Below are 13,360 nucleotides of genomic sequence, written 5' to 3' on the forward strand. Positions count from 1 at the left end.
ATTAGAGGCAGATTACCTTTCCGTTTACGCTATATTGTGTAAATGAATTTTCATCAAATTAGTAACCAAGGCATGCTGGGGAGTATTATTTATAGTATTTTCTTTATCTACTTTAATTATTAATATTTTCACTACTTCATGATTTGTCTTCGCTTTTTTTTTCTACAGCAAAATAGTATTATTTTTTAAGTCCGGTATTGTTCGGATAAAATCTGAATTATTATTATAAACATTTGAAATTCATATAGATTATTAAATTATTAATATTTTTCTCAGATGTTTTAATTCAGTTCATCATCTTAAACGCTATGAAAGTCCATAGTGGTGTCGTGTCCATATTTTATGAAAGTCCATATTCGAGTTTGAATCCATTTCGTCCATTTTTTTAGCTAGTCTAGATTACATTCAGTGTCGTCCGAATCTAGTAATATAGTCGGCGTTAGATACGCAAACTTTTCTGTCTAATACCGTAGCTGTTGAAGTCTATCCGATATTTTTGCAATCGTTCTTTCTAACGAAGAAAATAGTTCCCGTCTCAACTCTTTTTGATGGAAAAAATTGATATGTCTTCTTTCGCTGTGAAAAATATGCCTTCTCGTTTTTCACTTCTGAAATTCCATGGAAACGGTAAAGACTTCGTATGTATTTTTTCGTATAACTTATTGCATCGTCTATCAATTCTTTTCGTTTTTATATTAGTATCATTTGCAAAACACTTGCTAGAGTGCACAGTTGTATGCCAAGTCTCTTTGTAAAATTTTTTAATTTTTGCTTATTTCAGTTAACATAGGTTGCCAGAAGCTTAAGAATCAAAGAAAGGGAAATGGCTACATTAGTTACTAAACATTTTTCTGACATTACGGAATAAATTTTCAATTTTTAGTTGCAGATTCGTTGTCATTTAATGAAAAGTGGCATTTTAAAACAGAATTGGAGCATATATAAAACGATATTTTTAAATTCCCAAAGACAATTTATCGTACATGTTTATCGTATTTGTTAAAATAATGCTGTACCAAAATTGAAATCTTTATATTACTTCATCACATGAATTAAAATACAATGTTACTTCTATTTCAGGTACAGGAAATGACCACGAGTTTTCGGTCAACGGTAGAAGAACTGGTCTCGAAGAACAAGTGGTTGAAGAAAGAGAAGAAGGCCAAGATCCTCCGACAGGTCTCTGGCGTTGTCTTTCGTACGTACTCTAGTGCTCTTCTTTCCTTATATAAACTGTGACTGTTTCAGAATTCTGTTTGATTTTCTCCTCCCGCAGATTCAATCCGTCAAGTTCCGGCTGCCATACGGGAAGAATGTCACCAAGGGCATTCGAGGCATCACGCTGCCCAGGGTAGGTTAGATTCTACTATCAAACCATTTCTTCCTTTATCTTGCTTTCTGTTTTTTTTTTCAGTTTGAAAATCTTATAATCGACCCTGTCCAACCTTTTTATATATTTTTTTTAATACGAGTACTCATTTTTGTGTTTAAATTTGTAATCTAATAAAGAGTCTCAAGTATGTAATTTGGATCTTTCCCTTTTGATAGATTAAAGCCAAAACTTATAACGGATAAATTATTTCATTCTCAAGACATCATATCAAATTTTATTTATTTAGATCTATTTAAGTCGAGAGATCCCGATGTAAAGAGAATGTATTCTTAATTCTTCACAAACAGACTCATTGGCAGGTTGTCCATACTTTGAGGCATCCAATTGAAAAAGGTGATAAAAATGTACAATTTGGAAATAAAATTGTCATGCTTCGTCTATCTAGTTATGCATCTTTGCGATTTCTTGTGCTCACATACGCTGAGTAGAACAAATAGACTGTCTTTCGAAAGACGGATTTTGTTTACAATTCTACATTGACCTATAATTTTAAGGCGACACAATTATAACAAATTTCCTTCATTTACATGATTTCATCATTCATTTCCCGATAATACAGCAGATCATTTCCAAAATCGACAGCAAACAAATCGCCTTCAAATAAAATGAATTTGTATTTAAGAAAGTTTAGAACATAAAGATTCAGCAAAATTTTGAGGTTGAATTTTTCTGAAAATAACAACTTTTCTTAAACGAGAATGATAAAGCATGTATGTTTTATAAATAATTTTTTTCTTGGATTCAAAATTTGGAAAAAATTATTGTACTCGCCAAAAGTTTAAGAGTTTGGCGAATCTCGGCGTCTTAGACGTCTCTGAGTTTGAAAGACATATATTCGGCATTATGTTTGTGAATACGATAAATCAAGAACGCTTTGAGCTTGGCGAATAATATTATACGGACTTGGAGACAAAATTTGTAGATTTATATCAAATTTTGAATGAAGTTCATTCTGTCTGCATGGATATTTGAGTAAAATTAAACTCAATAACGACAAAATGTAACGAAAGATTATTACTTTTAACCTAAAATGCAAACAGAGATAATAGTGAAAAGATACATGATAGTTATATATATTAGATTAGATTAGATTATGTATATATATGATGACGTGTAAATCATATATGTTAATCATTAATCTCATCTTGAAAATAATTTTTGAGAAAATTATTCGAATTTTTTTTTTGAGGGGTGGTGGAGGGATAATTGAGAAGCTTACTAGGCCCTTTTACAAAACGTCAAAAAGAAAAGTAATGTTATTCAAAAAATGAATGCTGTTATTATAGATCTTTTTTATGAATGAAAGAAATAGACTCTTTGCCAGTGTAGTATGCAACTCGAAGAGAAACCCGAATACATCTCATAAAGGATACAAGAGTGAGTTTCAATGTATGGTAGAGACTTTGAAGGATGACGAAACTTAATATAATAAATCTGCATTGTAGGGCAACACATAGATGTAAATGATACGATGAGGTGCAAAGTTAAAAAAAGAAATGAAACAAAAAAACATTTGTTATTAAGACTTGTAAAAACTTGCTAAAATATCAGCGCAAAATACTTTTTAAAAGCAATTTATCCTTTTAAGTCTCATGTTTTGCGTTTTAGTAACGCAAAAAGAAAAATAATTTACTGAAATACTAGAAAAGAAATGCGTTTGTTAGAGTTTGGGATATATAATGAAATAATTACCCTTAATTTATCGCTGTAATACTGATATGTTTATATTCAGTTAAATGAAATACGATTCAACAATATTTGTAGGTTAATACAGACAACTATACACTTGCTGTAATTGAGCTACAGAAACAGTCGGTCATACGCAGTTTCAAAAAGTTAAACCCTTCCACGGTGACGGATGAATCCTCCGAATCTTGGTGAGTAATTTTAAAATATTGATTTCTTATAAATTGCAATATTTAAAATATCAGATTTCTGAATTCAATGTTTTGTTACTTCCGTTTTAAGTTATTGATTTTTTATTTTTACTCATGTTCATAAATCAAGAAATTCTGACGTTGTCAGATAAAAATGCACAAGATTAAACATGTCAGATAAAATAGAATCATCTAGAATAACATAATTGAATTTTATACTGAAAAAAATCCTCATCAAATTGATCAGAAAATTCCTCTTAAAGGTAGAGAAATTGGTGGAGATGGTGCAGTGTATAAAAATTTCTTTGATTTAAAGTATTTCAAAATCACCACATAAGTTTTAAATTACCATAGATGACTCAGCTGATCTACACTTACGAATTTTGAGTGGTTGACTTGGCGATTTTAAAATATGTCTGGACGTAAATTTTCCTTGGTAATAGAAATCACAGAGCGTATCATATTTATTAGGTTAGTGGATTCAAGATTCTGGAAAGGGCATGGAACACTTCAGATTATATTGCCCTTGGGAAACAATGCCACATATTACACGATTCATATTTGGCCCTAACTACGAAAGAAACTGTCCAAATCCTGCAATAGTTGTCGGTGTTTGTAGGTGCTACAATTTTTAACTACCTGTATGCAGTTTTGAATGAAGCCACTCTTTTAATAACTGGTCAATTTAGTTTCACATTTCAGAATTTTTTATGTTATTGATTTTTTTTAGTTTCATACTTATTATCTTTGTAAATGTATATTTGTTTTTATATATCTATTATGATCTTAAAATGTCTGGTATACAAGTTTATTTACAATGTTATTGAAGCAGATGTCTTGATTTATAATTATTCTATTGCATAAGGAATACTACTAACTGATGTTATACTAATTGAACATAGCGAAATGTGCCGGCTACCTGTTCTAAGGGTCGCGCGTCTTCCCCGTGTTTTCGGTGTAACGGGTTCGAGTCTTGCTTCGGGAATGGTTGCTCTCTTCCCTGTATTCTATCTGAGAAGTGTGTGAAAGAGCTCGCCCCCCTCCCATGTAAAAAAGGGTTGTGTAAGCGAATGTGTGTGTCATCTTCATACGAGCTAGAAGTCAGACTTCTGCCCTCGGGTTCTCAAGGGCTTTGCCCTCAGGATCTGCTGCATACTTGGCTTAAATTGCAAACAGTTCATCAGTGGTCTTGTAACAGCGCCATAAGTAAACAACAACATAATGAAATGTATAGGAACCTGACCAATTATATTTGATATTGATATTATCCTAATATTTTATTATTTTTGATTCGAATAATTCAAAATTTGAATTTTTTTCAAGCTTTTTTTTATTTGGCTTAAGGAAAATAAAGAAAGAAAGGAAAAATATTTCTTGGTAAATAAAATTTTTAAATCAATTTACTTGCGGCTCCTTCTCAGTTCAGCGGTTCTAGGCAGCTGCCTAGTCTGCTTAGTTGAAAATATTATTAGTTGAAAAAAGTACCCCTTACCTTATTTATCTTAATTGATAATATACATATAAATTAAATGTGTTTTAGAGTTAAATTAAATATGTTTAATGTAGAATTCTTGTTGAAGATTTGAAGAGGAAAAATTTCTGTTTACTTTTCAGATTTAAAGAGGAAAATGTAATGATAACCTTCTTGTAAAGGCAAATGATAACATTCTTGTAAAGGCAAAAAGACATTTAAAAAATTGCTGGAAGAAAGAAAATTTCTTTGAGAAGGAATAGCACAAAACAGGAATGCAATAACTAGAGAAATTGATGAATACAGTTTTTCATAGGAAATTTTTAAAGCTTGATGTTAGCAGTTGAAACATAGCCATTGTTTTCTGAATGAAATGAATCATAATTAATTAATTAGCTAATCGCACCTAGTTAAATTAATTACACGATTCATTCTTTAATCATTTATATTCATATCATAGTGCCATTTAGATTTCTAAAAATCTCTGCATTCCAAATTAAAAGCAGAAAAGTATATATAAAAAGATTCCAAGTTTTCATAAGCCTAGAAAAAGTAATATTAGATGCTTTAAATATCATGCAACATTTGTTTACTTTCATTTTACGATTGTTTATAAGATGAATAATATTTTATTCCACCTTAGTGAATTTTTTTTATCATTTAAGTAAATAAAAATTCAATTTTAACAAATTATTAAAAAAAATCAGGAATGGATATTTTTATCTAAAAAATAAAGGAAAATACTACTAATATGAGTGGTATCCCCCCCTCAATTCGTAGTTAAATTTAAATCCACAACATTGAAGAATGATGCTTGATATCTTCTTTAATTCTAATTTTATTTTATTACATCCGATTAGGGATTTGATGTTGACATCTGCATCTCACATTCCAACAGGATCATCACTTCCTGTTTATTTTGATAAAATTCAAGAGCCTTATTTAAGGTTTCAAGGACCAAAGTGAGTAACTTGCATCAGATTAATAATCTGGTAATTTAAATTCTCATTTATTTTAGATGATTGAATGAAAAGTTATATTGATAATTTTATCTTTTTTTGACAGTGGACTAAACTACGGGAGTTTTGGAACGTTTCTAGCTAGAGAATGGTCAGAAGCAATAATGTCGGAAAGTAAGTTCTAAACATCTAAAATGACCTTTTTTTCCTGTTTTATTACATAGACGGAACAGACGTTTTATTACATAGACGGATAAGTGACTGAAAGAAGTCGAATGAAAGATTTATCAGATGTTGTAGGAATGGATTCTATGTTTGATAGCCAGTGCAAAATTAAAATATGGAGAGATTTAATTAAAGAAGTGTTACATAATTTGAATACGAATTTTAAATATGGCAGTAAAGGCAGATGGGGAAATACTAATTATCTTTTTAAATTAGATTTACTAGTCCTCTAATTAGATTTTTAATTGGAAACTAAAGTATATTAGATAACTTAAACATGAGTTTCATGTTTCATAGCAAAGATGATACGAGAAAAAGTTGGGATATCAAATTAGAAGGACATCAAATGATGTGCCAATAAAATCTATGTGGTGATTATAGAACTAAAAATAGGGGGATCTAATTAAGGAGGGATGTAATTCCATGTAAGTTCCATAAATTATATTTATGGAGTCAGAGGTAGATGGACGGGGATTAAAATTATAAGGATATTGGATGACTTCGGCACCACTTTTATGTTTTGATAAAATGTATGATACTCTAAATAAATGAAACAAATTGAAATCTTTTTGGAAGCACCGACGAAACTAAAAGAAAATAGGTTAAGTTCTATGTTTGATAATGTATATAATATCTGAAGTAGGTAAAGAAGTTGAAATTAGAGAGGTATTAAATGATGTAAACATGAATTCTATGCTATCAAGCATACATATAACTAGAAATGGACGGAGGAGATTAAATCAAAGGAGCATCAACTGATGTTTATACGTCTTTTATTTTCTCAAAGTAGCTTATGAATTCCTTCTTTGTGGTGGTATGCAATATATTTGAAGTTTCTTTTGTAAGACAGATTGGAATTACTTACAATAATGCTTACTTTTCTGGATCATATAATGAATATAAAAGTGGTTTTTCTTCTCTTATTGAGTTTGTTATTACGATTTAGATTTTCAATATGAAATTATGATAAGATTTCTATTGATTTCTTTGGAGGTGTATCAGATATGAAATATGAATCGGACATTTTATTCGTTTATGAATGTTTTTAACAATTTATTATTATTTTACAGATGGTATATCTAAAAATGATCACACGCCCATATGGGATATGTGGACAAATAATGCAAGCGGCTGTGTGATGAACTTATTTTCCGAGCGTTTTGTATTAAGATCTGAGGTGAGGAAAATCTATATAGTCCCTATAAATTTAAAATATGCAGCCTAATATTATGAACAATAAAAGAAAGGATATTTAACCCATCACTTTAATATATACCCAAGAAATCCCTCACATTGTTTAGGAATATTTTTGGTTCTTACTTGAAATCAGATGTCAATGTTTCACTGCCTAGTTAATTATTTTCTAATTATGATTTTAAGAAGACATATTCTAATTAATTAAGAAGATAAGAAGACTTATTCTCTGCCTAATTAATTAAGATGTTAAGCTTTCGAGAAGGAGAAATTATCGAAGTTGGCATTTGGACTTCTTGGAATATTAGGAATATTTAGAATAGTAGACATTATAGAAGTAGACATTTCACTACAATTGTCCACTTCTATAAGTTTACAACTTTACAACCACTATCATAATCTCTTAGATGACCTGGTTCTAAGTCAGAAGTTGTTCAACTTCTCGATTTTTTAAAATTTTTATTTACATATTTTGAACTATACGAATTTGTGTTTTTTTAATGCAAAACGATTTTAACGCAGTAAATAATTTACTTTAGATTATGATGCCTAAAATCTGCACGACAAATGCGAATACTCTTTTGAGTGTTCACGACTGCAGCTAAAACGTACAATCTCTATAAAGAGAATGAATCGCGTGAGATTTCTGGCATACAATTGTAGAATTGTATAAGTGTAAAAATATGTGCAAAATAAATGTGTTGTGACTTATGGCACTTTACAAGCCCGCTGACAGTTATCTGTCAGCGATTTAAGCCGAGTGAGGGTCTCTTGTTTTTTCAGTAGCGCCGACTAGGGCCAAGAATACGACTTAACTACCTGTCCAAATACATTTTCCTTAATTATATTCATATAATGTATTAGGAGGATTAATTCAATGAATGCTTTTTCTTTTTATTTCTATAGGTAGAAAGAGAGAAACATATACAAGACTTACTTTTGGACATTGGATCTTTAGAAATTGCATTGGAGGTATGCTTTCATTTTATTTCTCTCTTTTTTTATAGATGTTCCGAGTATTTCGCTCGATATTATCATTTTATTTAGCGTTTCTTGCTTACACGCCGAGATGAATATCATTCGAAACAATTAAATTTTGAAAACAATTTCCTTGTTACAATGGAAAAAGGGTTGTTTGGAACATAATCTATATATCAAAGAAAGAAGAAATAATGAGAGTTTACGTGAAAAAAAAGTATTTTGGATTTAGCATATATATACCAAGTGTATTGCAAATAACATTTAAGGGTCATTAAACTATTAATTTTGAATTAAAAAACATGATAAAACTGATAATATTCTAACTTACGCAATTCGTTTAATTTTGCTTATTATAAAGAAAAACTTTTAAGAATTTTAATTCACAGTATTGACAATATCACAAAAATTAGGTAATTGCTCTAATAGAAAACATGGAAAAAGTGTGATAAAATAAAAATTATTGTTTAACCCCTTTGTTGTGATATTCAAATACACTTGAATTAATAATTCCATTCCATAGCTTCATGCACATCTTTTTTGCAAGAAAGTCACCCTTGATTATTTCTTTTTAAATTCCCGAAACGCAGTCATGATTGTATGAATAAATCATCTCTGAAAAGGTAAACTGAACCTGTTTCTTTCTCGCAGAGCGCAAGAAGCGGAACGAAATCTCGGAAAACGGATCTGCTTCCTGGACTGGAGCTCAGCGACGAGCAGATGTTCTTCATCGCCTACGCCCAGGTTGGTTGACTCTCGTCTTGTTTTTCTTCTCATTTTGATGCAGATTATAAATAGAGCACGCTTCCTGTATCTCTGTGTGCAAATGTCGAGCTCGTAAAGCCATTTTAAAGTTCGCAATTAATCGGTTCCTTTCGTCGGCTGACTGCCCTTGTCGCAAAAGAGGCTGTCTTCATGACAGCAGGCAGACAGTTGTTACAAATTGAATGATAAATGACTGTAGCGAATAATGAGCAGAAAAGTTTTGAAAGAATAAATTATCTCATCGTTGCTCGAGATCGGGTGATATGATAGTTATAAACTTTATGACATTTTCTTCAGAAATTAAAAAAATAAAAAGTCTAAATAATCCACTAAATTAGGCCTATCGAATTCAAAGGATTTTTTTTTGTGTAGAAGTTAGCAATAGAGCCAGGAAACTATTTCAAAATTTTAGTGGTGAATTATCAACTAGACAGACTAGGAAGCGGCCTAGGACCGATAGACTGAGAATGGGAGACAAACAGGTCAATTAAATAACTTTATATTTATAGTTTCCAAATGAAATAAAAATACAATTGCTTGAATGATAGAACAGTAGAATAATATTCACACTTTAAATTACAATTGATAAAGTTTCAGCATTCAGTGAGGTTCAGCTTTTATTACATTCACTTAGTTAACACAATATTTATGAAATTTAATGTTTGTTTCAGTAATATTATGTACAAAGGGAGATCCCGGACAGTATGAAGACAAAATGGATAAACATAAAAAATATACATTTATATAGTTATTAAAATAAAAAATATTAACCGAAAATAAATTCTGAACTTGTTATAAATATGCTGAAATGCGACAAAAAAATCACGATCATATCAAAAGAGAGACCTCATAATACGCACAGTCTAGAGGCTCAAAATATCTGAATTCGCCACTGCATTTTTGTAGAAATGCATGTGCAGTTTAAACATTTAACACAAAACCCATTGCTTGTTTCTTGTTAATTTTTTTTTCTAATTTCTTAAAAAAAATGTTTACCATAATTTTAAAATTCTAAATAATTTTTTAGATTTTTTTCATATTTATCAAAAAAAAAAAAAAATGTTTACCATGATTTTAAAATTCTAGATCATTTTTGAGATTTTTTTTCATATTTATAAATGATTTATCAGTGACAAATGTTTCCAAATATGGAAAAATTGGGAATACGATGATACGTAGGTTACTACTTTTTGGCAAGTTTGTAAAATGCTTTACTTTATCCTCAACTGTAGCATTAGAATTGAAACAGAAAAATGGTTTTTCGCTTCTTGTACATTGTATTAATCAAGAATGGATATTTAAGTTTCCTTAACTATTTTAGTGATCATTACACAGAAAGTTCAAGTTAATAGAATAAGATAAACAAATAATGAATACTATTTATATTCGGCAAAAAATAATTAAATATAATATTAGAAAAATATTAAAAATATTAATTTTTGAAAAAAATTGTATTTTTAATTTTTTTAGTGAAAAAAATACTTTGTTTACATTTTTTTCTACTAACCGCAAAGAAAAGTTATTTTTGTAACTTGAGAAATATCGAAAACATATAATTCTTTTATCCTAAAGTTTTCAAATATCTAAAAGCGCGGCAAATTTAGAACACTTAAAAAATCATTAAAATTGTAAAATTAAAATAGAAAACAAGTATAATAAGGTGCTGTATATGTACGAAAAATAATACATTATAATATACTTTTAAATAAAGATCGAAATAGGTATGAAATGAATATGATAAAAAAATAAAACATAATTGATGATTTCTTGAATACAGAAAAGGATAATAGAATCCTGTCTAATTTTAATAATAATCGCCCGCGTAAACTTCTAGAATACTCAGTGCAATCTATGCTGATCCATTTTTCACATATTAAACTTTTTGTTACTGGTGCCTTCTAGGAAGTTTCCATTACAAGATCTTTATTGGAATCTGGGAGTTTTGTTTCAGGGATGCTTAGTTTTCAGGTTCAGTGTGAACACTGTAAGAACTCTAAAAGTACTAATCTAACTCTTCTTCAACCCGTTTTTATTCCATGCTTAATTATCAGATATTTATTTTAGGGTGACAAATATGGAATTCTTTTACAAGTTTATCGATGCGTCAATATACCATATTTTATTTAATAGACATTTGTATCAAATGTCTAATAGACATTTATATCAAATGTCTAATAGACATTTGATATAAATGTACATTTTGTATCAAATGTCTATTAAATAAAATATGATATATTTAGCGCATCAGCGAATTTGTAAAAGAATTCCATATTTGTCTCACCAAAATAATATGAATTAAAAAAAAAATCGAAAAATGGAATAATTATAGATGAAATAAAATAAACTTTAATATGTATTCTATCAGCCATATAAATATAAAAAACATAAATGGAAGAAAAGAAATGAAAGTTAAATAGGAAATTAATAAGGAAAATATGACATACAAAAATCTACATTTTCCTAAAAGCGCGAAAATGTTGATAAAAGAAAACTTGATGATTGTAATCTATACTTATAATAAAGCTCAATGTGTGTGTGTGTGTGAGTGTGTGTTGGCGCTCTACAGGCCAGGTCATTTGACATACAGCTATCAAATTTGGTACATGTATACCTTGGAGGCCGGGAATGTGCACCTGGGGTCCCTTTTTTTGAAATTTTAATAAGAATTTTAATTATTAATTAAAAACTAACTTTCCCGCCAGAAAAATCTTCCATTTTCTCCACCGCCAAATGAGTAAGGCTTCAGTTTTTTTTTCTCCCAACAGTAATGAGGCTAGGGTTAACATTTTTCGGTGGATTATTTCAAACGATTCTGTTTATTTTCTTAAATGTTTTATGCATTTAAAATTAAACATTGTTAATTAATCCATGTTTCAGATTCATTCTGAAGTACTTTTGAATTAAAATAAGACAGAATAAAGAAAATTAAAAATGTATAATCTGCATAGCGTTACCCCAACTGGCGTAGAAAAATTCACGCATTTGCGTTATCGTAACTGGCGAAGAAAATTCACGCATGCGCATTGTTCTGATTGTTGTCATGACAACCACTTTCAACGGATGATTTAAATTATTTTTAGGTTAGTTGCATGCTTTTGTAATTAAATTGTATTTATGTTAGTTATATATTTTTTTGTATATGCTTATAGTTTTAAGTACATCGTTTTTTAAGTAGTTTTTTTAAACCTGTTTTAGACATTATTTTAAACGATTCATTTTATTTTCCTAGTGTTTAATGCATTTAAAATGAAACATTGTTCATTAATCGATATGTCCATGATGAATCTGAGAAAATTTTGTTGACAAATTCTTGAGATATTACATAAATTAAGAAAGATATTCTTTAGTGCCCATAAAGTTTAAACGCTCAGTGACTCTATTATCAGTAATCATATTATTAAAAAAATGCTTTGTTTCTGTAAAAAATATTATTATATTAATTGCAGAGTAATCATTTACACTTTAATTTAAAGCATAAATTCTACGAGGGGTAACAGAAAATTAGAGAGATACATATCACGTTATGACTGAAGGCCTTTATAATATTATGAGTGAATTATATGACTATCAAAATTTGAAGTTTTAAAATATTTTGCTGAAGAATCTATTAAAGTTGGAATTGCATAAAATATTTAATTATTAAAATTTTAACTAACATTAAGATTGGCGAACCGGCTGGTCGCCAAAGGCGGCTAGTAAAACACTAAGGGAAGGGAAATTTTCCATTGTTTCCATTGAATTTCTCTGCTTCAAAAAGGAAAAAACGCCATATTTTTTATCTGAACTTCTATTTCATATTTATCGTCCTTCCTGTTGATTCAAAGTCACTAATTTGATTTATTATTTTTGTTATTATTGCTAAAATATGAAGAAAGCATTTCAGGATTCAAAGCATTATACTATTTATTTATATTTTCAGACGCAGTGTGAAGCTAAAAAATCAGAAGTTAATTCAACATACATTCCTATCAGGGAGAGGTATGTATCAATTTAATTTCCAATTCATTTTTGGAATTGTGATCATATTAGATTTTGTCCTAGAGCCTTTTCGCTGTATATCCAGTTATAAAAGAATCTTTACCAGTAAATTAAACAATGGAAAATGATACGCTATATAAAGTGTTCATCAGAGCTTCAATGAGATACAGATTTTTAATATCAGAGCAACACAATTTTTCAATTATTTACTGCTACAAGATAATCTTTGCCAGTAAATTAAGCAAAAGAAAATAAATCATATAAAGTGTTCAGCAAAGTTTTAACGAAACTCAAATTCACAACAGCACAATAGTTAAATAACACTAATACAAATCGCATGAAGCGAGACAGATACAAATGTTTTTAAACAGCAGTATAAAAATAAAGTTTTGTTATTTTGAGGATTAACTTAAAAGTAAATCCTCAGAAGACTTGCTGGGCGAAACTATTCGCTTTCTGCTTTTCATTGCATTCATGGGATTGTATTTTTTCTGCTCTTGGGGATTAATATTCCCTTAAT

General features: G+C 29.4%; 1 protein-coding gene across 1 annotated transcript in view; it reads left to right on the forward strand.

The window, feature by feature from the left end:
- Window positions 1-13,360, forward strand: part of LOC129984591 (neprilysin-like) — a 52,009-nt gene that overhangs the window by 36,011 nt on the left and 2,638 nt on the right. The window contains exons 11-19 of the mRNA XM_056094513.1: window positions 1,081-1,179; window positions 1,277-1,351; window positions 3,158-3,270; window positions 5,602-5,703; window positions 5,807-5,874; window positions 6,996-7,102; window positions 8,026-8,091; window positions 8,749-8,841; window positions 12,782-12,840. Of these exons, the coding sequence (XP_055950488.1) occupies window positions 1,081-1,179; window positions 1,277-1,351; window positions 3,158-3,270; window positions 5,602-5,703; window positions 5,807-5,874; window positions 6,996-7,102; window positions 8,026-8,091; window positions 8,749-8,841; window positions 12,782-12,840 (782 nt within the window). The remainder of the gene's footprint in view (window positions 1-1,080; window positions 1,180-1,276; window positions 1,352-3,157; window positions 3,271-5,601; window positions 5,704-5,806; window positions 5,875-6,995; window positions 7,103-8,025; window positions 8,092-8,748; window positions 8,842-12,781; window positions 12,841-13,360) is intronic.

Source organism: Argiope bruennichi, chromosome 9 (genome assembly GCF_947563725.1).
Source record: "Argiope bruennichi chromosome 9, qqArgBrue1.1, whole genome shotgun sequence".
Classification (NCBI taxonomy): domain Eukaryota; kingdom Metazoa; phylum Arthropoda; class Arachnida; order Araneae; family Araneidae; genus Argiope; species Argiope bruennichi.